The sequence below is a fragment of the Sorghum bicolor genome, chromosome 9, assembly GCF_000003195.3.
Source record: "Sorghum bicolor cultivar BTx623 chromosome 9, Sorghum_bicolor_NCBIv3, whole genome shotgun sequence".
Classification (NCBI taxonomy): domain Eukaryota; kingdom Viridiplantae; phylum Streptophyta; class Magnoliopsida; order Poales; family Poaceae; genus Sorghum; species Sorghum bicolor.
This window is the reverse complement of record NC_012878.2, coordinates 1825073-1849214: the sequence shown is the minus strand read 5'-3', so window position 1 is coordinate 1849214 and position 24142 is coordinate 1825073. Positions and strand designations below refer to the sequence as shown.

At 42.4% G+C, this 24142-nt stretch overlaps 3 protein-coding genes across 3 annotated transcripts; 1 reads left to right on the top strand and 2 right to left on the bottom strand.

Moving 5' to 3' along the window:
• Window positions 213-2481, top strand: LOC8070700 (probable membrane-associated kinase regulator 3). The gene has a single exon (XM_002440443.2). The coding sequence runs from the start codon at window positions 547-549 to the stop codon at window positions 1552-1554; it is 1008 nt and encodes a 335-aa protein (XP_002440488.1). The 5' UTR covers window positions 213-546; the 3' UTR covers window positions 1555-2481.
• LOC8068709 (UPF0769 protein C21orf59 homolog) lies at window positions 5925-7812 on the bottom strand. The gene is made up of 5 exons (XM_002439134.2): window positions 7542-7812; window positions 7335-7420; window positions 6683-6812; window positions 6311-6408; window positions 5925-6228 (listed from the first exon to the last, which is right to left on the bottom strand). The coding sequence occupies exons 1-5, from the start codon at window positions 7717-7719 to the stop codon at window positions 6190-6192; spliced, it is 531 nt and encodes a 176-aa protein (XP_002439179.1). The 5' UTR covers window positions 7720-7812; the 3' UTR covers window positions 5925-6189.
• On the bottom strand, window positions 13976-23321 carry LOC8067355 (E3 UFM1-protein ligase 1 homolog). The gene is made up of 20 exons (XM_002439132.2): window positions 22904-23321; window positions 21867-22178; window positions 21276-21542; window positions 21149-21196; window positions 20628-20693; window positions 20445-20548; window positions 19919-20012; window positions 19797-19853; window positions 19225-19666; window positions 18989-19143; window positions 18654-18719; window positions 18482-18550; window positions 18199-18285; window positions 18001-18066; window positions 17076-17122; window positions 16934-16997; window positions 16241-16318; window positions 16077-16139; window positions 15043-15135; window positions 13976-14399 (listed from the first exon to the last, which is right to left on the bottom strand). Exons 1-20 carry the CDS (start codon window positions 23075-23077, stop codon window positions 14295-14297), a joined length of 2457 nt encoding a protein of 818 aa, XP_002439177.1. The 5' UTR covers window positions 23078-23321; the 3' UTR covers window positions 13976-14294.

Sequence of the window (24142 nt, the reverse complement as noted above, 5' to 3'; positions counted from 1 at the left end):
GAGACCCTCTCCTCGTGCCAGATCACTACCATCACTTGCCTGCCACTTTTTTTTTTAAAAAAAATAATTGCCCGCATTTGCATTTGTTTAGTTCATCCAAAAACCAATTTTTTTTTAAGATTCTCCGTCATATCGAATCTTGCGGCATATACATGTAGCATTAAATATAGTCAAAATCAAAAAAATAATTACACAGTTTACCCGTAAATCGCGAGATGAATCTTTTAAGCCTAGTTAGTTCATAATTGAATAATATTTACCACAAATAAACGAAAGTGCTACGGTGACCAAAACTTTTTGTTTCCAAGACCTGCATTTTGCATTCCATATTCCATATATCCATAATCCATCCAAACTGTCAAGAAGCCGTGCATCGCCCAAAACCCTATAAACCATATCTCCCATCTCTCTGGCTCGCTCATCTAGCAGAGCAGCAGACGTCCCCTGTCTTCTTCCTTCGAAAATTCCAATCCCCTCTCCTCCCTTCTCTCACAGTCGGCCAGTCCCAAAGCTCGGAGCTCCAAAGCTGGCATTGGCATTGCGGCAATGGCGAGGCCACCCCCCACAATGGTGATCCAGGACGACTACATCGACATGGACCTGACCCCATCGGTGCCGCCGCCATCCTCGCCACGCTTCGAGTTCCAGAGCGCCGGGGCTGCCGGTGCCGACGCCAGGCACAGGGAGGCGGCGTTCGCGTCCCCGGCGGACGAGCTGTTCTACAAGGGCAACCTGCTGCCGCTCCACCTGCCGCCAAGGCTGCAGCTCGTGCAGAGGCTCCTCCAGGACCAGGAGCAGCCGCCGCCGCTGCGAGGGGCGAAGCGGGACGCGGAGTCGGATCCCGCGGCGGCGACAGAGAGTGGGGACTCCGACGCCGACGCTGCCGCCGCGGCTGCCGGCGGCAAGGCGTGCGCAGCCAAGACGAAGCCGTCTTGGGCCAAGAAGCTCAAGGTGGTGAAGCGGTGGGCGTCGAGGGAGTACATCCGGTCGCTGTTCCTGGCCAGGCCGCCGTTGCCGAGCGACATCGTCGCCGGCGTCGGCGCCGGCGCCGGCGCCAGCGCCAGTGGGCACGGCATCGGCAGCGTGAGCGCGAGGGGGAGCGTCCTGGAGCAGGAGGAGGCGTGCCAGTGCCACCACCGCAAGTCCTTCTCCGGCATCATCCGGAGAGTGCGCCTCGTGGCGACCAGCAACAAGGTGCCCGGGACCTCGCCGCTCTGCTCCTCGTCTTCGTCCTCCTCGTCGTCGACGCCGTCGTGCGGCAACGCCAACGGCTTCTTCTTCCGGACGGCGGCAGCTTCGGCGGGGACAGCGACGCCGGCGCTGAAGCGGAGCAGCAGCGCGGGGTCGTCCGAGGAAGGCGCCATCCAGGGCGCCATCGCGCACTGCAAGCGCTCCCAGCTGCTGCAGCCTGGGATGGTGGTCTCGTCGGCGGCGGCGGCGCGGAGGAGCGTCAGCGACGTCATGTTCTACTCGGTGACCAACACGCCCAGAGCCTCCTCCGTGGCCGCCGGCGAGGTGGCGCAGGAGAGGCGGCAGGAGATGTGCAGGGGTTGATGCCATGGCTCGTGCCATGCCACCCCATGGATCATCAAAGCAACATTCTTTTGTTTCATTTTTGGTTTCTTTTGCCTGTGAAGATGATGAGCAATGTGCTGTGGATTGCTCCTGTGATGATGAGGACGCAATGCAATGTGCTGTGATTGTTTCCCCAGTTCCCTTGATTCTTTGTCATCTTCTCCGATCGAGCCAAGGATTTTCTCACTTGAGCTGTTCATTCATCTTTTCCCCAGCTGCAGCTCATCCTCTGTTGCATTCTTCTCCCATCTCCATCTCTCAAAGGCTCTGCTGGTGCTAGTGCTCTCCATTGTTGGGGGAGGTAGGGCAGGGTAGGGCAGGTGCCAGAGTAAATGGTGCAAGGGTGGCACTGACTTGGTGGCAGATTTGATTCCGCACCCAAGTACACGCAGCTTGACCATACTCCTCTGTACAAATCAGTCTACTCCTATTTGTTGTACTCTAGTTGTAGTCAATGGGATCCAGTGCTTGCACCTACCCCTGTACTGTATTAGTACTCGGTAGATACAGACAGTGTACGTAGAGGTAGAGCACTCCAGTACAGACAGGTCTCCAGCTTAAGCAAAAGCAGAGCTCTCTGCAATCTGCATCTACCTCGCCGCTCCCTTGGCTTCGAAACAAAGCTTATAGCTTTGGAACAGTCGTCTCGTCTGCTCCATGAAAAATGCTTGGTCTTTTGCCAACATGAAGCTTTTAAGGAAGAAAGAAACCCTTGGCGAGCAAGATTACGACGGCCCCATCGTATGGATCATCCAAATGATGCGTCTGCAAACGAACAGATCAGCAAAAGCAAAGCAGTGTTAGGCAAATCTGGAATAAGATTAGGAATGTAGTTCTGGCATAGTGGCATCTGTATTTTTCTCTTTTTTTTTCTTTGTGATGAAAAAGCCAAACCATTTGAATGTTTGTGCTCCTTTTCAGATTTATTTACCGGTGCTTGTGAGCCGGAGATGCTTGCGCCTTTTTGTATTTGTGGGGGTGTCAGCCTGAACTGGAACAGCTGCAAGCCGAGTAGAGCAGCATTGGGCACTGAAAAGCCGAGCGCCTTTGAGATGAATGATCCCCAGCTCTCACCCCCACCATGGATTGTCCTGTGATCTGATAGAGATGTGTCATGCAATCCAACAAGCACAAGAGGCCCAGGCCATGAGCACGGGCAGGCAGACGAGCCACATATACAGAGAGAGCTTTGCAGATCATAATACAAACCCCAGTCCAGAATAGATTCCTTCACCGTCCATCCCTCTGTGAGACTGTGACTGTGAGTGAGTTGAGTGGCTGGCTGCTGTTAAAAGCCACAGGCTTTGAGCACACCACTAACAGCAGAACCAGATGACCAGATGGATGGAAATGGGATGGAGCAAAGCATTTGCCTGCAGCAAGGTAACAAACCAAAGAATCTTCTCAGAGGTGAGGAGGAAAAAAGGCAAGCGAACGAGCTGGGCTGGGGATGGCCCTGTTAAAGTGGCAAGCCACTGAGAAAAGGTCTCACCTTTCTGTTTCTGGTGTTCAGGAGGAGGGAGAAGAAGGAAGGAAGGTGAGAGATTTGCAATCACAACAAACTGGAAAAAGGGAGCAAAAGCCTGAGTGTACTGGCAGCATCACTTTGGTCCGTGTGCATACGTCCTTAGCGAATAACTAGGTCATCATCGTTTAGAATGATTGTCGTCTACTGGACTAGGACATGCATGAACAAGTTCGGCCACCCCCAGCTCCAGCTCCAAATGATGAAGCGCAAAGTTCAGAAATATTAATGTATGTCGTTTTCACTTTCTAAGAACAACTATGACTAAATATATATTCAAAAATATTAATATTTATAATATATAATTAGTATCATTGGATAGATAATTGAATCTAGTTTTTTAACAAATTTATTTGGAGACATAAATGTTGCACCTATTTTCTATAAATCAATTCAAACTTATCAGCATGCAAACCATTGCGAGGGAGTACTCCTAGTACCCAAGGGCAATGGGGGCAGGGGTTTGTTCAAGATGTTCGCAAGACACAGCCATTAAGTTGGCAGATGGAGCAGAAGAGCATTGGGTTTGCTGCTAACCTGTTTGCATCTGGTATGGTATGGCTATGGCTGCAGCGGCAGATGCCAGAGAGAGAGAGAGCAGCAGATAGTTTGACTGGCAGGTCAAAGATTGGAGTATAAAAATGCATATAGTAACACTGTAATAGATCAGGCATCACTGAACAAATAGACCAAGGTATGGTACTGTACTGTATTTTATTAGTTTGCAAAGATACAACAGCATGGCAGCAGGATAGCATCACTGATTCATGCCACATAGCAAAATGTTACTAGCATATTATATAATATAGAGATGAAAAAAAAATGAGTACAACGTACGTATGCGTTTTTTTACCATTGAAAGACAACGGATATGACAAAAAAGGATTCGTACCTGGAGTCTGGAGGCAGGAGGCACCAACTTCATCGCTTGTTTGATTCCTGGATCCAAACCGGCAAACATAAGAATATTTGATAAAAATTTTGTTAGGAGGTGGCTCCAAAACTCAACAGTAGGCTGGGTTTATCTCTGGTGAGACATGCCAAAATCACTGCTTGGCCACTTTCTGAACTTGCAATGACAGCAGGAAACATTTGCCGGTTCTTCAGCCAAAGCACCAACAATTCCTTTCAGGCTAGGCTAGTCACGTGCAGGTTTTCACATTGTGGAGCTGGATGGTTGAGGGAACTCGAAACTATGAATTTTCAAGCTGGCACATCCAGAAATAGTCCTCAAAATACCCATCATGAAAGAATCTGGGATCCATGCTACAAATAACAAATCTGGACTGTTTTTAGAATCAAGGATTTCTCTTTGGAAACAATAAAATTGTGTTGAATTTGTCTAGTGTTCAAAGAGAAATACAGTACAAGTAAAGAATCATCTGTATCTGTCTGCAACCTGACTGTAGTGGGGTAAAGTCATCTACTGAATCAATCTACTGACATAGGAAACCAGAAACCCAAATGAGGGTAGCATTTAGCACACCTTTTGCTCTTCAGTGTGTGTTTGTTCATGGGGAATTAGGAGACATGCATAACAGGACAAGCAAGCCTTGGTAGAGAACTAAATACAACAGCCAAAGTTGAGCTAGAGCCTAGAACAAGCACAAAAGGGGCCCAGGCATGTTGGACCATTTTTCTCAGCACGACTCTCTAGTTTGAAAAAAAAGAAAAAAGAAGAAAGAAAGATACCATCATGTATACCAAACTATATTGCAGAATAAGCTGGCTACATTCTTTTAATAATAAACATAAGGAGCATTATTTTATTAGCTAATTTGATGGGACATATAATACAATAAGAGATTGGATGATCTTCCGGTGTCTCCTTTACAGTTACAAACCTACAAATACTATACAACAAGCTGTTGATGATAATGTATTATCAGGTTCCAGTTCTCCATACAGAAAACAAACTCCGAAGTCAAGCTTTCACTGACTCCAATAGTCCAATCTACAGCCTAACTGGTATATAATGTGAACGGGAGACCAATGTTCTTAACAATGTTCCCTCCTAATTTCCTAGAGCGATTAGATTGATCACTACTCTGAGCTTAAGTGTGAACACAGGTTAAGCCCAATAGGTGGTTCTCTTCTGACATTAATATTTTCTTCAAACTTTATATTTCTCCAGTACTTAAATTCTGTACTAACTGCTCTTGACAGGATGAGACTTATGTCTGCAGGTCCACTCCTGCTGTCAAATTCTGCATCATCTCCCTCGAAAGGGAACAGCCGCTTCAAAGTGATTTGCATGATTGTATCTAGCCATTGATATTCATTACGTATGCACCTCTAAGTTTGTGCAAGGACGTAAGCCCGAGTAATTAGGGGCTGTCAAACATAGTATTCCATCTATCAAATTAAACATCACATCACCAAAGTAAAGCTATTTAACAAATAAATGTATGCACCAATTTTGTTCATTAAATTTCATATAGTATTAGAAAGCATCTCTATGTCAAACAGGCAAACAGCTATTGTTATCATAAGGAACTCCTTAAGTTTTAAGGTATTTTTACAGGCTGTCAATTTGTAATAAGCAGAGATGCAATCAAACAGACGAAGAGGATGCTAGCTCGTCAAATTATAAAAATCATAAAGAAAGACAAGTGGCACATACTATCAAAAGACAGCAATTTAAAGGGCACGACATGCACCATTTTCTTATTTACCAAATTCTATATATTTCTATTAGGTGGCACCTTTAAGTTGTGGAACACTGGAACTGAAGTGATGGTAAGAACCTCTATAAGTATTCTGGTGTTCATAGAGGTTGTCAGTTGGTACACTTGGCAGTGCTACAGATCAAAAGGATGATAGCTCATGTAAAATTTATACCATCTTATTAAATGGGGATAACTGGCACATAACACCCAAAAGGAAGTAAACCTCTGTGAGGATATATTGTACAAGCAATTGGTATAAGAAGTCAAACACTTACACCTATTGTCAGTTAATACAGGTGAAAAGAATGTGGCTCAAGGGAATTAAAAATGTCTTACAGGGACTGAGGGACAGTTTCCATATCCTATTACAATCCAAGAGGAAGCTAACTCTACGATATCAATGAAGAGGTAGGAGCACAATCAACGCTCATCACGAGCTTGAGTTAGCCTGACGACAATCTGCATAGATTACGAAAAAAATAAAAAAAGACAATAAATAGATGAAGCAATCATTCTTGCACTGTGGATGCAATGTTGTTACCTTGGTTTTATCATTAACACCGATATAGTCGGATAGCTTCTGGTCCATGGCTAGCTCTTTCCCAGCCCACCAAATCTGTTTTCTCTCATGCTTGTTGTCTGGGAATCGCATACAAGAAAGAATTGATTGTAAGCAAAGGCCATTCCATGTCAAACAATCCTTTTATTTTTCAACTTGGAAGCTGGAAACAGTCGATATCAAGGTTTATGCACTTCATGAAAGACTGAAATACAGGCACGACAAAACTAGAAAAGAAAAGTGCAGCCTGTGTAGTGATAAATTGAACTTCACTCCTGGACTATTGCATATGCATGCTCATTTTGTTTATTTATCTTCTGAAAATTGAACCTATCTATCCTGTGCTTGTGCTACCTGATGATGACCCTTGCAGAGGCAATGCCTCCAGAGGTTCGTGTAGAGCAGTAGCACATTTCTTCTCAATGTTCTTGATATGTTCCCTTAGAGCACGAGGGGACAGGAATCTGTTACGCTGCACTTGCTCCTGTAAGAAAATTCAGAATCCTGTCAAAATCTCCTTAAGTGGATAGGCCCTGAAACTTCAGTACATTTGCTAAAATCAGATTGACATATGTCCTGTGAACAAGTTACAGCTAGTCGTACAGCAGAGTAGTGTTGACTGTAGTCGATGATGAACAGAACAAAATGTTACTTCTGCTTCCTTTTCCCAATCTAAAATAGAGATCATCTAATTCAGTTTTCAATTTTTGCAAGCACAATAATATGACAGTGGTCACAGTTCTCAAGCATGGTAGAACTCAACCAGTGAACGCGTGTGCGTGCTACTCCAATATGTAAAATTAGCAGACTTCAGTAAACCAGGTCGATCGAGAATGACTCTCAGTGCCAGTGTATTAAATCATAGAATGTATTACTGATGAACAACCTGACACGTACACAAGCAGAAAGAGGTTCATAATGATAAACCAAGCGCAATTCGCATCTAATTCAAACTCAAGCGTGCGAGAAAACAGCGAGGGAGTGGGGGAAACAAAACAATGCTGACCTTGGAAGCGTAGGCCTCGGCCTCGTCCAGCGCCCTCTCGAGCTCGCCCGTCGCACCAGCACCAGCACCAGCACCCGCGCACCTCGCTGCGGATCGCAGAACCGGCCACGCCTCTCGTGTCAGTACGAGTACGACTCGATCAGCATCCCCCCACGACGGGAGGTAAGACTAAAACGACGGACGGGTCTCTGGGTGAAGTTCTCTCACCTTGGATGCGGCGGCAGAGGGAGAGGAGGGCGGCCTGGAGGCCCGCGAGCGCGGCGAGGGCGGCCGCGACGTCCGCCACGGCCGCGGAGGCGGCGCACTCGTACAGGAACTCCGTCTCCTCGTCCCCGTCCTGCGACGGGGAGGCGGGAACCGCCGACTTCACGTGCAGCACGACCATCTCGCCCCGGACGGAACGTTCCAGAAGCTTCGGCTCGCTCCTGGGGAGACGAAACGGAACGGGAACGGCCACCACACGGCGCGCGGCCGGCGGTCCAGTCAGGGGTTCAGTTGGTACAAGTCGTCCGTGCTGATCTTGGCCACACAGGGCCGATCCAACGGCCGCAAGGAACCCCTGAGAAAATGAAAGATCTCTAGCCTAGCCTATATAAAAGCTTGTGTATAATGTGTTGGACTCGGTACAAGTTGATTGGAAAAGTCTTGGCAAATAGTCTCAAAATCCATATCTCCTCCCAGATATTTAAATTTTAGTGACCTAAGGGCCAGTTTCAATGGGATTTTATGGGGGATTTCATGCATATTTAAGTGAGTGTCACATTAGTAATCTGTGTGAAACGAGGAGGACAGAGAAAGAATTCATTTCATGGCCATGAAACGACTGGGTGGTGTTTCCAACACCACAAAACGAGAATGAAACCCGCGTTGAGGAGCTCAAACGTTTCATGGGTGTCACTCAGCTTCATGGTAGAAGAGATGCATAAGAGAAAATATAGTAAGAGGAAAGATAGAGATGAGAGAAAAAAATAGTAAAATAAGCTATTAAACCGTGTAATGAAATTTTACACTGTGAGAGAACCTCGTTTTATATCAATGTTTCGTGTGTTGGAAATTTGAAGGTGAAACTCATTATTGAAATTAGCCTTACTAAACTTCGAAATACACTGACTAAAACAGTTTAGTTCCGCTACTCACCCTAGAATATCTAAAATAATTTTAACTGGCTAAAATTTGTAAGGAAACCAGTAACATGCTCTCGAAAAGGCCCAGCAAGCCCCCGCATGACTCTCCCACCCGAGGCGGCGTCGGTTGCTCTCGCCGTCTCCTGGTCCCGGCGCCGCATCCCGAACTCCCCTGTTGCAAGCGCGGCCATGCTCGACGGTGTCCGCGACCTCGTCGTCCGTTGCCGCTGCCCTGCTGGCCGATGCCCACTACTGCCTAGTGCCCAGGTTGCGTGTGACCCGGCCCCAGATCCCGCCATCCCGGTGCCCAAGCGTCGTCAGAAGCCAGGATTTATATTTGTAGGTCCGGCTCTTCTCGGCTCTTCTCCTTGTTTCCAATAATCCCTGCAACAGTATCTCTGTTTATTCATACCAATTTTCCATTTTCGTCATACTCTGCACAGTTCACATAAATCTGTAGGGCTTCACTTTTCGGGTGCCTGCTGATGGCGGCTCTCCATGCAGATTCTATTTTGGACCCCTGACCGCATTTGACACATATATACAAGAAGATCTTTTCGAGGCTAGCAAGGTGCTCGATGCCACCAACTAGACTGCGTTCTTGCAGTTCCATTGCACCTTGTCCCAGAGCAAGTAGTATCTCCAGTCTCTGTAGCTGCGGCATTGCGGCTGGCTCAAAAGTCAAGCTTGGCAGCTCACCACAAAAGGTCAAGCTTGGCAGCTCACCACAAAAGAATTTGAAGCACTTGAGGCTGTGGAATGTTTGGGGGTGGATGATGATGTTGTTCTCTGGGATTGTTTTAGCTCTTAACTGGAGGTAGATGAGGCAGGGCAACTGTGCAAGAACCTGAACATCATCACTTGGGAGCTCCTGGACCTCTAGTTCAACATGCGCCAACCTGTCTGCATGCCCAATCCAATTTGGGACCTTGGGCATTGTTACGCCGTACAAGCTAAACCTCTGCAGATGCCGTGGTTGTGCTAAGCAGTTACTCCAGAATTGTGCTGATGGAGCCCTGGCACTTGACACAACCTCAAAAGCCAGGTTGCGGAGGTTGCTGTTCCCAAGCTTGTTAAGAGAAGCTGCCAAGATTGTTGTCTTACAGTTATTTTCTACTCCATCTGGCTTTGAGTAATTGTACATCATCACCTGAAGATTTCTAAGATTGGTCAACTCACTGAGATCTCTGATGCAATCTGTGGAATTAGAACCAAAGTCAAACCAGAACAGATCACGTAGGTTGCGCAACTTGCTAAGCCCATTTTTGATAATTACACATCCTGGTAAACTGAGATGCCTTAGAGATGACAAGGAACTAAAATCTGATATTTGTTCACTAGGATTATCCAACCATGGCTGGGACATATTTAGGGTCATCAAATGCTTTAGCTTGCCAAATTTCTTTGGCAGCTTGATGCGAAAGCCCCAGACCCTCAGATACCTCAGCAGAAAGAGGTGATTTATAGCAGACACATCAAGGCACACAAAGTGCATAGAAAAGCTACGCTCCATGTCCAATACTCTCAAAAGCTCAAATTTCGAAAATGGAGGCATACAATCAGCCAGACGCAAGCAAATATATGTCCGAACTTGTGATGCACTCTCGACCGTGAGGGCCATGTCTCTGTTTTGGAACTGGTGGCTGATCCGGCGAATCTGCGATGCTCCATTCATGGGGAACTTCCTATTGATTATAGTGATCAACTTTTCCTCTTTGCACTTTGATATAATAAGCTCAAGCATTAGGTCGTGAACCTGACATGTCAACACCTCACCAAAATCATATTCACTGAAGCAAGGTTGGATCATACTTCTGTTGATGAGTTCATTGAAACAGCTCAAGGCAGCTTCCTCCAGATCTAGACCATGCTTTTCCCTAACAAATCCTTCAGCCATCCATTTTCTTATCAATTCATACTTGTGAATTTGATGATCTTCAGGATATGTACCAAGATACAACAAGCATGTCTTGAGCTCATGTGACAGGTCATTATTATAGCTAAGACTTAACACATGCCTCATCCATTCTAGTGTAGGATTTGTGTACAACTCGGAACCCAATGAATTATGTATCTTCTCCCATATCTCAACATGCATGTGGTTAGCCAAAAGGCTAGCAATACTAGTAATTGCCAATGGTACCCCTTTACATTTCCTTAACATGCCATGTGAAATCTCTATGAATTGCTCAGGACAACTATCTTCTGTACCAAATACCCTTTTGAAAAACAACCTTCTTGAGTGAATCTCATTAAGAGGTTGCATCTGGTATACATGGCCTTGACTAGGAAAGCAACATGCTATACCACTGTCTTGAATACGTGTGGTAGTTATCACTCTGCTGGCATTATTATTTTCCACAAAAGCGCACTCAATAGTGCGCCAATCCTTGATGCTCCATAAGTCATCAATTATGATGAAGTACCTGCAATTACGTGTTGCTGCTATTAGTCTATTAGATGACAATGGGAAAAACTGTAAATATTTGAGACAGACAACTAGAAACAGAACACTAAAAAAGTTTACAGAAAAATATATTACCATAAACTCCAGATGAACACATACCTCTTATCGTTGAGCGTTGCTCTAAGTATCTCAATAAGCTTTTGGACATCATCTTCCACTTCCGTGTCACGATATCCAACTCCGGACAGTATGTCCTTGAGAAACTTTGGAATGTGAGGAGTTCTAGAGACTGTCACGAACGCTGCGCATGCAAACTCATCCTTGATTTTAGAGTACACTTGGTTTGCAAGAGTTGTCTTGCCGAGGCCACCAAAACCAACGATGGATAGCACTGCACGTAGCCAGCGGTGGGGCTAGGGGCTACCGCTGCTGGCCTAGTGAAATTTCTAGTGTTTTTCTTCTAATTTTAGACATAAATTTATAAAGTAGGGTGGGCTGAGAACTTTATTTTTTAAATATATTTTGTGAATTTTATTATTGGTCTATATTTTTAATCTAAGACTACTTTAAACTAACATATTTTTTTTATTACGAGGGATAATAGTAGAGCTAAGTCGATGTAGAATTTTTGTTCAGCCCCCCCTAAATTTTTTTCTGGCTTCGTCCCTGTCGAGAACAATGATAGCCGTCATCTTCTCCCATCAACCTTTTTATGATTTCCTCTCGTGGACCATCAATGCCCACAAGCCTCTTTGCATCCTCAAACAGTGCAGGCAGCCTTGGATCAACTTCCACCACCACTCTAGACTCTGAGATGGATCCATCATCAATCCTGTATCTCTCTCGGCTTTGACTCTGCTCCACAACACGAGCTCTGAGCTCCTGAATCTTGTCAGCAAACTGGTAGTGCAGGCGTAGCTCCCTAACCTTGCCTACAATCCTGCGAAACAAGTTGTCGTCGTCGTCGTCTCCTTGGCCAAGCTTGAGCATGAAGATGTCGATGGAGTCCTCGACATCATAGGCCATCTCGCGAACTTTGTCTCTCCACACCTTTGTTTGGGCATCAAGCTTCTCCATGTCTGCTAGCTTCTCTAATGCCGCGTTCATGTCTGTCAGCTCACGGCGGAGGAAGTCGATGTCCCTTCGGAGTCCCTTGCCTTGCTTGTACTGGTCAGTGAGCAGGTCCGATAGCTTGGAGAGGAGTGAGCTCAGTGCCCCAGTGGCAGCACTCACCACCATGCCTGCCATAGGTTAGGGGAGGAGGATGTGAGGATAGTAGGTGCTCAGGAGTAACTATCTCAAAAGCTATGGCAACCTGGAGTTTGGGGAATTCTTCTGTTGACTTTCAGCTTCTCAAGCACGAGTCTGTTTGCCCGCTGGAAACGGCACAATTAAGGCCTTGGTTTAGATGCAAAAAGTTTTTGGATTTTGACACTATAGCACTTTCGTTTTTATTTGACAAACATTGTCCAATCATAGAGTAACTAGGCTTAAAAGATTCGTTTCGTGATTTACAGGTAAACTGTGCAATTAGTTATAATTTTTATCTATATTTAATGCTTCATGCATGTGCCGCAAGATTCGATGTGATGGGAAATCTTGTAAAGTTTTGGGTTTTTGGGTGCATCTAAACAAGGCCTAAGGATGAAAACTACAAATCCTCACCCACGGGTCTCGCCGCACACGGCACACCAACACCACCTGCAAAATCAACGACTCCACATACCACACGAGGTGGACGGGAGTTGGGAGGTGCCGACGTTCAGCGTCTCTGGGAATTGGAGAAGCAAGCAAGCACTCGGTCGTCGTGACTTGTGAGATTCGGATCGTCTGACTTTTAGCATCAAAGTTAGACACTCTAAAACATTAGCCCATGTTTGTTTCAGTGGCGGATCTAGGATTTCAATCATGGGGCCACGGACGAAAACAATGTAGTTCATCAACATAGACATAACATAATTATATCACTAAACGATGATAAAATAATTATGAATGTAGAGTGTTGAGGCTGTTGTATGGACTGAACATACTAGCATTGTACTCCCTCTGTATCCATAAAAAAAGTCGTTTTGGACAAGGTTTGGGTCAAACATTGCGAATATAAATTATGAATAACTTAAGTTGTTGAATTTGGAAATGTAAAAACCATATGAATAGATTTGTTTTGAAAAATACTTTCATAAAAGTATATATATACCACTTTTTGGTAAATATTTTTATAAAACAATAAGTCAAAGTTAGGCTTTGAAGAATGTGTCATTGTCCTAAACGACTTCTTATATGGGTATGCAGGAAGTATATAACAATATATTATACATGTACATATTATTAAAAGGTATATATACTAGATGTTTTTCAAGAAATTTTGAGAAACAGTTGTATCCGCCCTGCCCTGTTTTCATTCACAGCACAGATTTTTAGCATTTAAACAGCCTTGGAAGTTTTTATGGTTGGAGTTATTAGTTATGTGCATCAAAATAAGATCCTATATGGTAATTAGTACTCCATTCATTCCAAATTACAAGATATTCTAAGAATCTTAGAGAGTCAAAACATAAGTTTGACCAAAATTATAGAAAGAATTATAAAGATTTATAACATTAAATAGATACTATGAAAATATAATTAATTAAGAACCATACTTAGGTAATATCATAAATATGATTATCTTATTATATAAATTTGGTCAAATTTAAAATACTTTGACTCTTCAAGATTCTTGGAATACCTTATAATTTGGATGGAGGGAGTATGTCTTTTTTTTTATTGTGCTAACTATTCATGCTTCGTGAACACTCACTGAAGTAACACCAGCAGCAATCGGTTGTCAAAGTTCAACACAAATTAATATGCATGAGTCGTTTTATGGCAAAGTGATACCAATGTGATGTGAATGCGAGCTGTTTGTTTTCCAATTATACGGACTTCATGGGAGCGTGCAGATATGGCATTGTGTGTTTGGGTGCAGCAAAATTTACTCATAAATTTCCTCGAAATAAAAAAAATTGCTCAGCCTACGGATATCGGAATCAGACTGAGCCAGAAACAACGACGGACTTCTGTAGAGTGGTTCTCTTATCAAGCTTTTCTCGCATGGCCTCCAACGTGTCTGAACTCAAGTGGGAAAATTAGTGATCTCATCTGCCGACTAAATTTGGTATCAACATACACTATGTTATACATTATACACCATAGGATAATTCTGTTGTCACTAGAAACCCTGCAGTGTGTAGGATTGCGAACGGTACTATAAACTAGTAGGATTCTTATAATCAGTATAAAACCTATTTTCCCTGCTATCTTTTGCTTTAAAATGGTGCAAATTGCAAGAGACGAGCGCCAAAATAGAGAGGAAAATTAGGGTTTTCAGCTAATGGTAGCTATGTGTATGTACGCCGAGATGGCTCAGTATGCACATGATGTTGCTGATCACTCTTTGTTTGTGCCGAGGACCAGGGATTTCAGTTCTGGCATCAGCCTTTCTTCCAGATCTTCCTTCCTTTCCCGCGTTCGGTCTGATGTGCAATCTTCTTCCTACAGGACAAAGACAGTACAAGTTTCATGGTTCAACTTTGTTCCCGTCCTAGAAGATTGATAATTGTTCAAACACCATGCTCATGCATATGATGCAAATATATGGTTCGCAAAAATTTTCAAGATTCCTCATCACATCGAATCTTTGGTTGCATACATGAAGCATTAAATATAGACGAAAATAAAAACTAATTACACAGTTTACCTGTAATTTGTGAGATGAATCTTTTAAGCCTAGTTACTCCATGATTGGACAATGTTTGTCAAATAAAAACGAAAGTGCTACAGTAGCCAAAACCCAAAAATTTTACAAACTAAACAAGGCCTAAACATGCAGAATCACAAATAGTTGTCAGTCTGTAAAAATATATGGCTGTGCTAAATTGCTAGAGGATGCATTTGTTTATGTGCAAGTTGTGATGCTTAAGCGTATGTGGCCTCATAATTGCAGAATCTAAGCCAATGAATATATTACCAGCTAAAGCATGGTTTTCAAAAAGATTTGATCTAAGGATCTCTAAAGTTTCAGCATTATGCACTACATATTTCAAGCCAGCATCAAATACCTATTGCAAAAAATATCAATACTACTCCAATGCAAAAGCATGAATATATAATTTGCAGTCGTGTAAAGTGGACTTACATCATCAGTAGCAGCAGCTTGTAGTGCTAGAAGTTTCACTGTAGTGCTGTGATAATCAGCCAATACCTTGTAAGTTGAAGCTGGCAGCTTATCCTGCAAAATGGCGGAAGAGTAGTACAATCAGACAGATTTAGCTTTCATGAAAATTTAATCTGAATATGAGAAATATAGCATCATGTAAGTTCAAACATCCAGATTTCTATTAAAAAAAACTTAACCAACTGATGCGCAAATATGAACTGGGAAGGGGTAGATTCTCCAACCTATTTCAATGGATTTATATGCACATGGAGATGATTTCCAAACTTTTAAAATATAATTGATAAGCTATTAAGACTTTTTTTTTAAAAACCAGGCAGTTTCTAGCAAACAGAGAGGGAATGCATGTTCATGAGTCCTAGTATTTAATCCTCATTTATGCACTGTGCAAAGAAATACATGATGGTCTTATGAAAGGCCCTTTCTACTGTGAGAAGTGACTCTTCCTCTCTGTGCACTCATGCAAACAAAGGAAGTGACCATTTTTTTCTCAAATGATGCAGGAGAGCTGCATGTCATTTCATTAAGAGAGAAAAAACAACGGAGGAGAGGCAGAGCCTGCTTCCCCAAGTAACCAATTACAAGACTCTTAGCGCCACACACTATGAAAAACAGACGAGCACTACCCAGAGAAGCACCCAAACAGCTATAGGCAGCAAGGAAGTGACCAATAGCTGGCTAGCCAATTTCAAAACGGGATTTTTTTCCTTATTTGTTGATGAATAAACAAAGTTAAGCTGAGTACATAACACACAACACATTGTACAAGCTGCTCTTCCCAGAGGGGGGGGAGGGGAGGGAGTTTATCATTATGAGATGTGGGACAAAAAAAAATCTTTTGGAAGTCAAATGAAAAATATGCAGCTCAGTGAGTCAAGCAAATAGATCATCAATCTGCCATCTTTAATGACTATTGCTACAGAAGATGATGTTCTGCCAGAACTACAGAAGAATGTCTAACAAGTAACAAGAAATTGAAGTGAGAGTACTTGTACCTTCAGCAGTGTGATAACAGCACCAACAGCCCTTCCTGGTGCCTGAAGAGCCTTATTATATGCCTACAAAATATTTAAAAAGGTTGCAAATGAGATCAATATGAGAATATAGAACGACGATTTGATTGAGAAATAAAAAGGAGAAAATATATAATCAAACTAACCTGCAGAAAAAGTAAAGCAACGACTTTTGGAAGAAAGGAAACAGGATCGTTCTCTGATGAAACTTGGGCTGTCAAGTCCTTCATTGCATATATTAAAGTGTCAAATATTATCAATAGATAACTTTACGCATAAAAGCAATTAACATGCCAGGCAAATATCATATTCTTTGTTCAGTACACTGTATACTATATTGGAATAGTCTTTTTCCACACCCAATATCTCAGCAGTTTAAACTCTAAACATCACCATATCAATCTATCGATCTCTGTAATATGATCAGATATTTTGTGTTATGGACTTATGGTACTTGTGCTTGCACTATGCTCATGGAGTGATGGAGACACTAATACCACCATATAACTAATACATAAATATTAGCAAATCATTATTAAGCCAGATACAGAAAATTCAAACAAACAGGTGAACAAAGAAAAAAACTACAGTACATCAGTTTCGAAAACCCTACAAGAAAGGTTCCAGCTTTCCTAGAGTTTGCTAAATTTCCAATTCATAATTTGATTCTGGGGCATACACATACCTAATGAATTAGCAGATCAAATAGGATGGATGTGGTTTAGGGCATGATCTGGCTAAAATTTGGAAACCTGTTCAGGGACTGGTTTACAAGGAACCAACTGGTTCAAGCCAGTTCTCTGAACCCTGTTGTGCAGTCCAGAAAGCAAAAAACATACCTTGCGATAGGAATGCAGCATTGTTCTCTCTAATCTTTTATCAAGCTTCTTAAATGTCAAGCCACTGCTTCCAAAAAAAAATGAGTAAGCACATCGATGACTATGAAAAATGCATGTTACAGTTACAAACATTACATATTACCTTTCCTCCAGTACATCTCTTAAGGCATCCATAAATGAATCAAATCTCTGCCACATATTATTCATAAAGGTTAGAAAGGAACAAATTCTGGGTCATTATTGGATGCTAAACAGCTTCATTATATATTCAGACAGCAATTTGTCATTACTGTTAGACAACAATAACTACAATCACATGCTAGAAAATGTGTGTAACTGATGAAGTAATCATATGACTCTTTAGGTATGCTGAACTTCTCATAAAATCTAAACCACTGTCTAAAGCCACGTTTCGAATTAGACAACTTTTTCTTACATGATATACTAAGAACAAATTCAATGCTTATCTTTGTGTATGCATACCTTTTCCGGATATCGTTTTCGTATTCATTCTACCTGGCATTAGAAAATAGAATAGCTGGTATCTTGGCAGGACATTTTAAAGGATATAGGCACAGCACAAGCAACTACAGATTCGCTAGTGTATATAACAAAAATCAGAATATGGCATCTTGACAGTATGGCACTGAACCATACTCAGTGGTGGAGCTAGTAGTTCGTGGGAGGGTGAATTGGCACAAACATGATTGTGTTCGAAATCAAGAAGGCTAATTTAGCATCTAGCTAGCGTGTAGAAGGTAAAACATAATGCTAGTATATTCTTAAGAAAAATGTAGCTTAAGGGAGGGCCACGACCTTCTTTGGCCTCCTACCACTGAAGAACGTCCTAATAATGCAGAATCGTAAGTGAAGAACTTCTGAAGAGACAATTTCATTGCTTCAAGAATATTTTTCACATTTCCATACCAGATACCACAACTTATAGGTGCTACCTTGTAATTTCTAGTGCATCACCAAAATTGCAGTAAATATTACAGATGTAAAAGAAATACAAAATTCAGGACTTAATAAATATGCCAAATTTTACTTCATGTTCAAAGTTATACCTTTCCCTCCAGTGCTTCGATTAAAGCTTGAGCCTTCAATGACAATGCACCAGGAAGATCCTTGGCCTGAAGAATTATTTTGCATTTACATGGAGGGTAAGTCCATAAAGTTAGACCAAATGAAGTTCTCATTCAGGACTGATGCAAGGAATTATCACATGATACATGGCAGAATAAAACAAAAAAGGTTAATTATACCAGAGAGCTTCGGTCAGCAGTACTCAATTGGACATGATCTTCGCTATCCTCAACCTCCATTCCATTCTTCAATTTGCTATCCTTATCCTATTGACAGTTCAGTGAAATAACTCTTCTCAAGCTCATAAAACAATAGAACACCTTAACAACCACCATAGCCAGAGTAAAACAGCTATAGTAGTATAAACTGTGGAAGGAAAACCATACTACGCAAAAGAAACTAGTCCTAAATTTCAAACTTGCTGAAAAACATGTGTGCATGAGCAGGGGTAATAAAGATTACCAATGTAATCAAAACTTTGTCAACTATTGGAGTGCCCATACTTCTTAGCAGATGCTTGTGTAGGATACCCTGCAAACCACAAAAAGAGATAACCACAAGGAACATAAGTAAATGCTCATAACTAATTTGAGAAGCAAGAAATCTTGTGAGAATGGTGCCTGTGGCAGCTTACAGAAGTAGAAGGATCATCCTCAAATACATCCAAAGCTTTCTCATAAAGTTGCATATCCAGGACAGCCTGATCACAATAGAAAAAGAATTCCACTCAAGGAACAACAGATAAAGAATATATGACAATATCATCAAAAGGGTCACATGATTTACCATCACAAAAGGGTGCACAAATGTGGAAAAACGATTTGGAAATTAGACTAGAGCAGCAATGGCATAAAACCATGAGGCAGTACATATCTAGATCAACAATTTGAACACAGCCACCCCGGAAACTAAAAAAAAGCAGGGAGAGTACAAAAAGAAACCAACATATAAATGGGATAAACTGGTTACCTCATCTATCTGCTTCTGCAGATTATCAAGCAAGCGACGCCTCCTTTCAGCATTTCCAGACAGCATAGTGTTACGTTTCTTTGTCCATGAGTCAACAAGCATTGGCCTCAGGTGAGAAGATAACAATTTAAGGGGGGCATTCGAGTCATCAGAGCCTAATATTCATTTAAACAATTAGAAAACTTTTAGAATCACTTCAAAAACACTGTTGTCTAAATATTGATCTAATTCCTGACCTCCCAACTCTTCTAACTCTGGAGCGGCAGCCAAAACCTTTTGCTCTATCAATTCATCAGGGAAGATGTTTGTACTCTCCTCTTTTATTTTCTCTGACGCTTTTTTACCACCATGTTTTACATCGCCTGATGCACCAGCATCCTTGTTTTTCCTATGAGATTTCTTTCCCTTAATAGGAATACTTTCTTCATTGTCATCATCCTTTTCAAGTGATCCACCTTTGGTAGACCCTGTCCCTTTCCCCCTTTTCTTCTTTGACCCTCTGTCTGATGAAACACCAGTACTGCTAGTGTCATTATCACCGAGATCTTTTGTGTCCGAGTACTGACCACATCCTGTCTTGTGCTCACTACCCAGATTCGCATTCAAAGGCCTTCCTTGACCAACACTATGTCTAATACCAAACGAGTCCATATCTTTCTCAAGTCGGTCAAAAATGCTCTGATATTGTTCATAAAACAACGGACATTGAATTAATTCATAAGCTGTAATGGTATAAAATAGTAAAAATACAAAGAGTAGACAATTGAAAGAAAGGTTATCACTAGGTCATGAAGCTGTGAGGACTCACCTTAATAAACATGTTACTAAAGACACATGACTCTCCAAATACCACTGCTTTAGAAGACTGCAAAAGAAAGAAGAGTTGGTCATCATGAAAAATGTACAACTTGAACTAATTAAAGGCACCACCTTGATAGCCTTCTGCAGAGATGGACAGATAGACAAAATTTTGGTTGCATCAGGGCCACTAATATATGATGGAAGAACTGAAAGAGAATCAATCCTGAAAGAAGAAAGAATATCTTATGGCACCATAAAAGTAGTCGTCATGGCAGCAAAACGGAGTAATTACAGTCAACTAGGAAAATGCTGAAAAAGAGATAATGATGTACTCGAAATTGTTGATACTGTCTTTTTAAGTCCCAACTGTTTTAGTGAACAATGAACATAACTTTGTTAATTACTGAAAAGTGTGAAAAAGAGTTACTAGCTATTCTGTTTACATAGCTTGTTATTACTTGATCAGTTTACATCATTTGCACCTCTACTATGATGCTATATCACAACCTGTTTGTCATAGTTCAATGCCATGCATAGGGAGAGAATCAAAGAGAAATAGATGGGATTTTTTTTCAATACATGTCAAGTTAGGAGCTCATAGCAAATAGAAGCGGAAAATCACAATAAACTATTGAGAGATGAAATTTAACAATACCAGTGTCCGTTCTCAATTGCATCACCGACAGCAGTATCGAGCATATCAACCACAGAAGGATGAACAAAGACAGCATCCAATGCAATACCATCTGGATATCGGGCCTATAGGAAATAATTAGATAAACATTCTAAGAAATAAAGATGACTGGAACAGGAAATGCATATTGGTAGCCTCAAGTACCTCCAAGAACTGTTTAGGTTGAGGAATTGCAAGTTTCTGAAGCACATCATACCCAATGTAAGAGTTCTGTACACAAAAAATGAACAAGTCAATACAAAAGGAAATAATGCATCACAACAACGCAGAGTATGAGATACAAATAAAGGTGATTGTGTTAAATACAACTCCCTCTGTTCCAAATTGTAAGTTGTTCTGGTTTTTCTAGGAACATAGCTTTTGCTACGCACCTAGATATACATTATGTCTAGATACATAGTAAAACTATGTACCTAGAAAAGCCAGATCCACTTACCATTTGGAATGAGGAGTAGATGCAAAGATGTGAATAGTACTAGCAATGTGTGGGCAGGTGGGCATGTGTGCGTGCGCGTGCATGAAAATACCATACAAGCCAGATCCATATTCCATACATATTTTGCTCTGTGAAGTCTGATTTGCCATTAGCCCAAAATACCCTGATAGTCTGTTTCTAACATATGCTGAAATGTAGGAACAAAAATGTAGGTTACAAATATCTCAACCTGTGAGAAAAAAGCATCAACACTCTCCTTTTGGGCATGGGCAAAAACCTAACAGAGAATAAAAAGTCGAAACTGTTAAGCACAGTTCAACAATTAAGAATATCAATTAAACAAATGCAGATCTTACAGCTGGTGTCCACTGTCCTCCTGCACGGACTGATCCCAGTACAGCACCATCTTTTAGCAAACCATTGAAAATGGATTGGAAGAATGAACCTTCCACAGAAACTCCACTAGCACCATGCATCTCATGAAGCTGTTGCTGCAAGGAGTTCCAAACAGATGGCAAATTTGTCGGCACTGTTATACCCCTTGCAGCACCACGGACCATAGCAGTAATTCGTGAGACGTATGCTGGAGTGTATAGCTGTCCACCTTCTAGCCTTCCTTTCACCTGGGAGGGCAATAAGACAGCAGGACATATATAAAAGTTTTTGCGAATGTCATATATGTAAAAAAGTTGAAAATAAAGTATTGCAACATGAACATTTAAAGTTAGAAGATGTGGAACTGAACACTATATTCTGATCCTAAGCACCAGATATGGGAAGAATAAACTACTTCTTAAAACAATTTTATGGTTCTTCTAAGAGCTGATTCATATGAATCAGCTAATTCATAATGCTTGAAATGGCAGGTTGCATCAAGATTACTGAATTGAAACTACAGAGCAAAGGAAAATGAACTACCACTACAAGAAAAGCCATGAGAAGCATACAATAGTTCCAAGCCGTGGCTCGAGGATACTGATGACAAGCTCTGATCCAATATGAAGCTGGGCAGCAATCTCTGCCAAGGCAATCTGGCTGCGCTCCTGCAGCTTCTCGTTTATCTCTTCTGTCACTGTATCCCAGTAAGATTGTGACATGATCTCGCCATTTATCAGCATTAGAGTGGGATCATCCGAGACGACCTTCTGTGACTGCCTCTCAACATGGTAAAGATCCACCCCTAGAGTATCTGATAAGTCAACTAGAGACGCACGGCCTCTCTTCTTGATCTCCATCTTAATTTCATGCTTCAAATGGTCCTGCCACACCATAGTTTACCATGAATCAGCTAAAAAATCAACGAATTCTCAACTGAGCAAGTGTTCGGAACTGAACTGAACAACGGAAGAGCTATGCCATATCATAGGAATGCTAGATGAAATTATCCAATAACTCTTATCCTTGCTAGGGGCATAAAAATGTGCAACTGCCTATGTATCTCTAATGTCTGCTTTGATGGTGAAAACATGAGAGAAAGATCGAGTCTTCATTATAAATACCAAAAACCCATCCAGAGGTTCCTCTAAGATATTTCTAAACCAGAATCCAGTCCCGAATCAAAAACATGTTTCACCGGTTTCATAGAATTCCCTGCTTCCAAAATGTATAATGCCATCCCAATATCCTTTTGAGTTATTAACCCCGATATCCTAAAAACCCTTACTAAATGTTGGCTTAGTTCAGCAACTACTATGATAAAAACTGAACTATATATGTTAATCAAGTTCAGGCTAGTCCACAGTGATTAGATCGCTGACAACAACAGTTTCTGCATTGTTTATGATTCACACTCCACACCATTTATTTCTATATACAGAATACGCTTAGGAGCTGCTGCAATCCCTAGGCTACGCAGCCACAGTAAATCGAATCAAATGAGAGAAGAAGGGGCGATGGTTTTGACGGGATTGGGGGAAGCAGCAGCCACAGAAACAAAAGTGGAAGGGACGAATAGAGAGATGGAGGACGGGCAGGGGGGACGTACGGATGTGATGTACTCCTTGCCGGAGACGGTGTGGAGGAGGTCGAAGTCGATGATGCCGCGCTCCTGCAGCTTCTGCACCAGCTCCACCACGTTCCGCTCCGACAGGCGCACGCTGGACTTGGCGCTCTGCGCCGCCTCCAGCTGCCGCTGCAGCTCCAAGAGCTCCGCGTCCATCTCCGCCCCCTCCCCCCTCCCCCCTCTCTCGCTCGCTCGTCGCGGGCGAGTGCAAGGCGTGATGCCGCCCGCGCGCAGCCTCGCCGGAGACGCGGAGGACGCGACCGCGAGATCGAGCTGCGGGGCAGAATTTGTGACTGGCAAGTGGGCCCCGGCAGATGACGGCGGCGTGCGAAAGCGTAGAGACGGAAGGGGATCTGGGGCTGCAGCGGAGTGCCGACAAGTGGGCCCGGTGCAACGCCCTCGTGCAACTGCAGAGAAGGCATGCGACTCCGAGATACAGTAGCTTGTGGGGATGGGAGGTTTTACTCAGAATTTGTGTAAGCTGTCTTGTTTAAATATACTACATCTGTCCTATAAATAATTGCACTTTTTGACTTCTATGATTCATATTTGACCATTCGTCGTATTCAAAAAATTTTAATAAATATTATTTATTTTTTCATGACTTACTTTATTGTTAGATATATTTTTATAAATTTATTTTATTATTTGCATAAAAATTTTAAATAAGACGAGTCAAATAAATACATTTACTTGTGGGGCGGAGAAAGTAGGAAGTAAAGTTTTAGCACATCGGGTATTACGTGAGAGTATTACATCAAGTGTTTAGATAATAATAATAAAATAAGTTACAAAAATTGCCAATATTCCACGAGGCAAAATTATGAAGTCTAATTAGTCCATCATCTCTACTATAATTGAAAACTTCTCCAAGCCAATTCTTTCCCTCAAGATCTACGGATGCAACAGTTGAGATTAAAAGTTTGGTGAGGTTTCCCTCTCTCTCTCTCACCACGCCAATGCTCGTGCGGCCCTTATGATCACAACGTCCGCCGCGGGTTCGAGTACGGCATCCATCGATTTTTTTTTTTCTCCTTTTTCTACTTTCCACGCTCGATGACCTTCTCAGCCTGCCCACGCCCAGCGACGCTGCCGCCGCCTTCCTCGCCCCATTCGACGACGCCACCGGGGCCGATCGGCACTCCAGCAAGAGGCAACGCATTGGCGGTGGCAACCGACAGGTGCCGGCGCTGGCGGAGTCTCTGATGAACGAGTATGTCT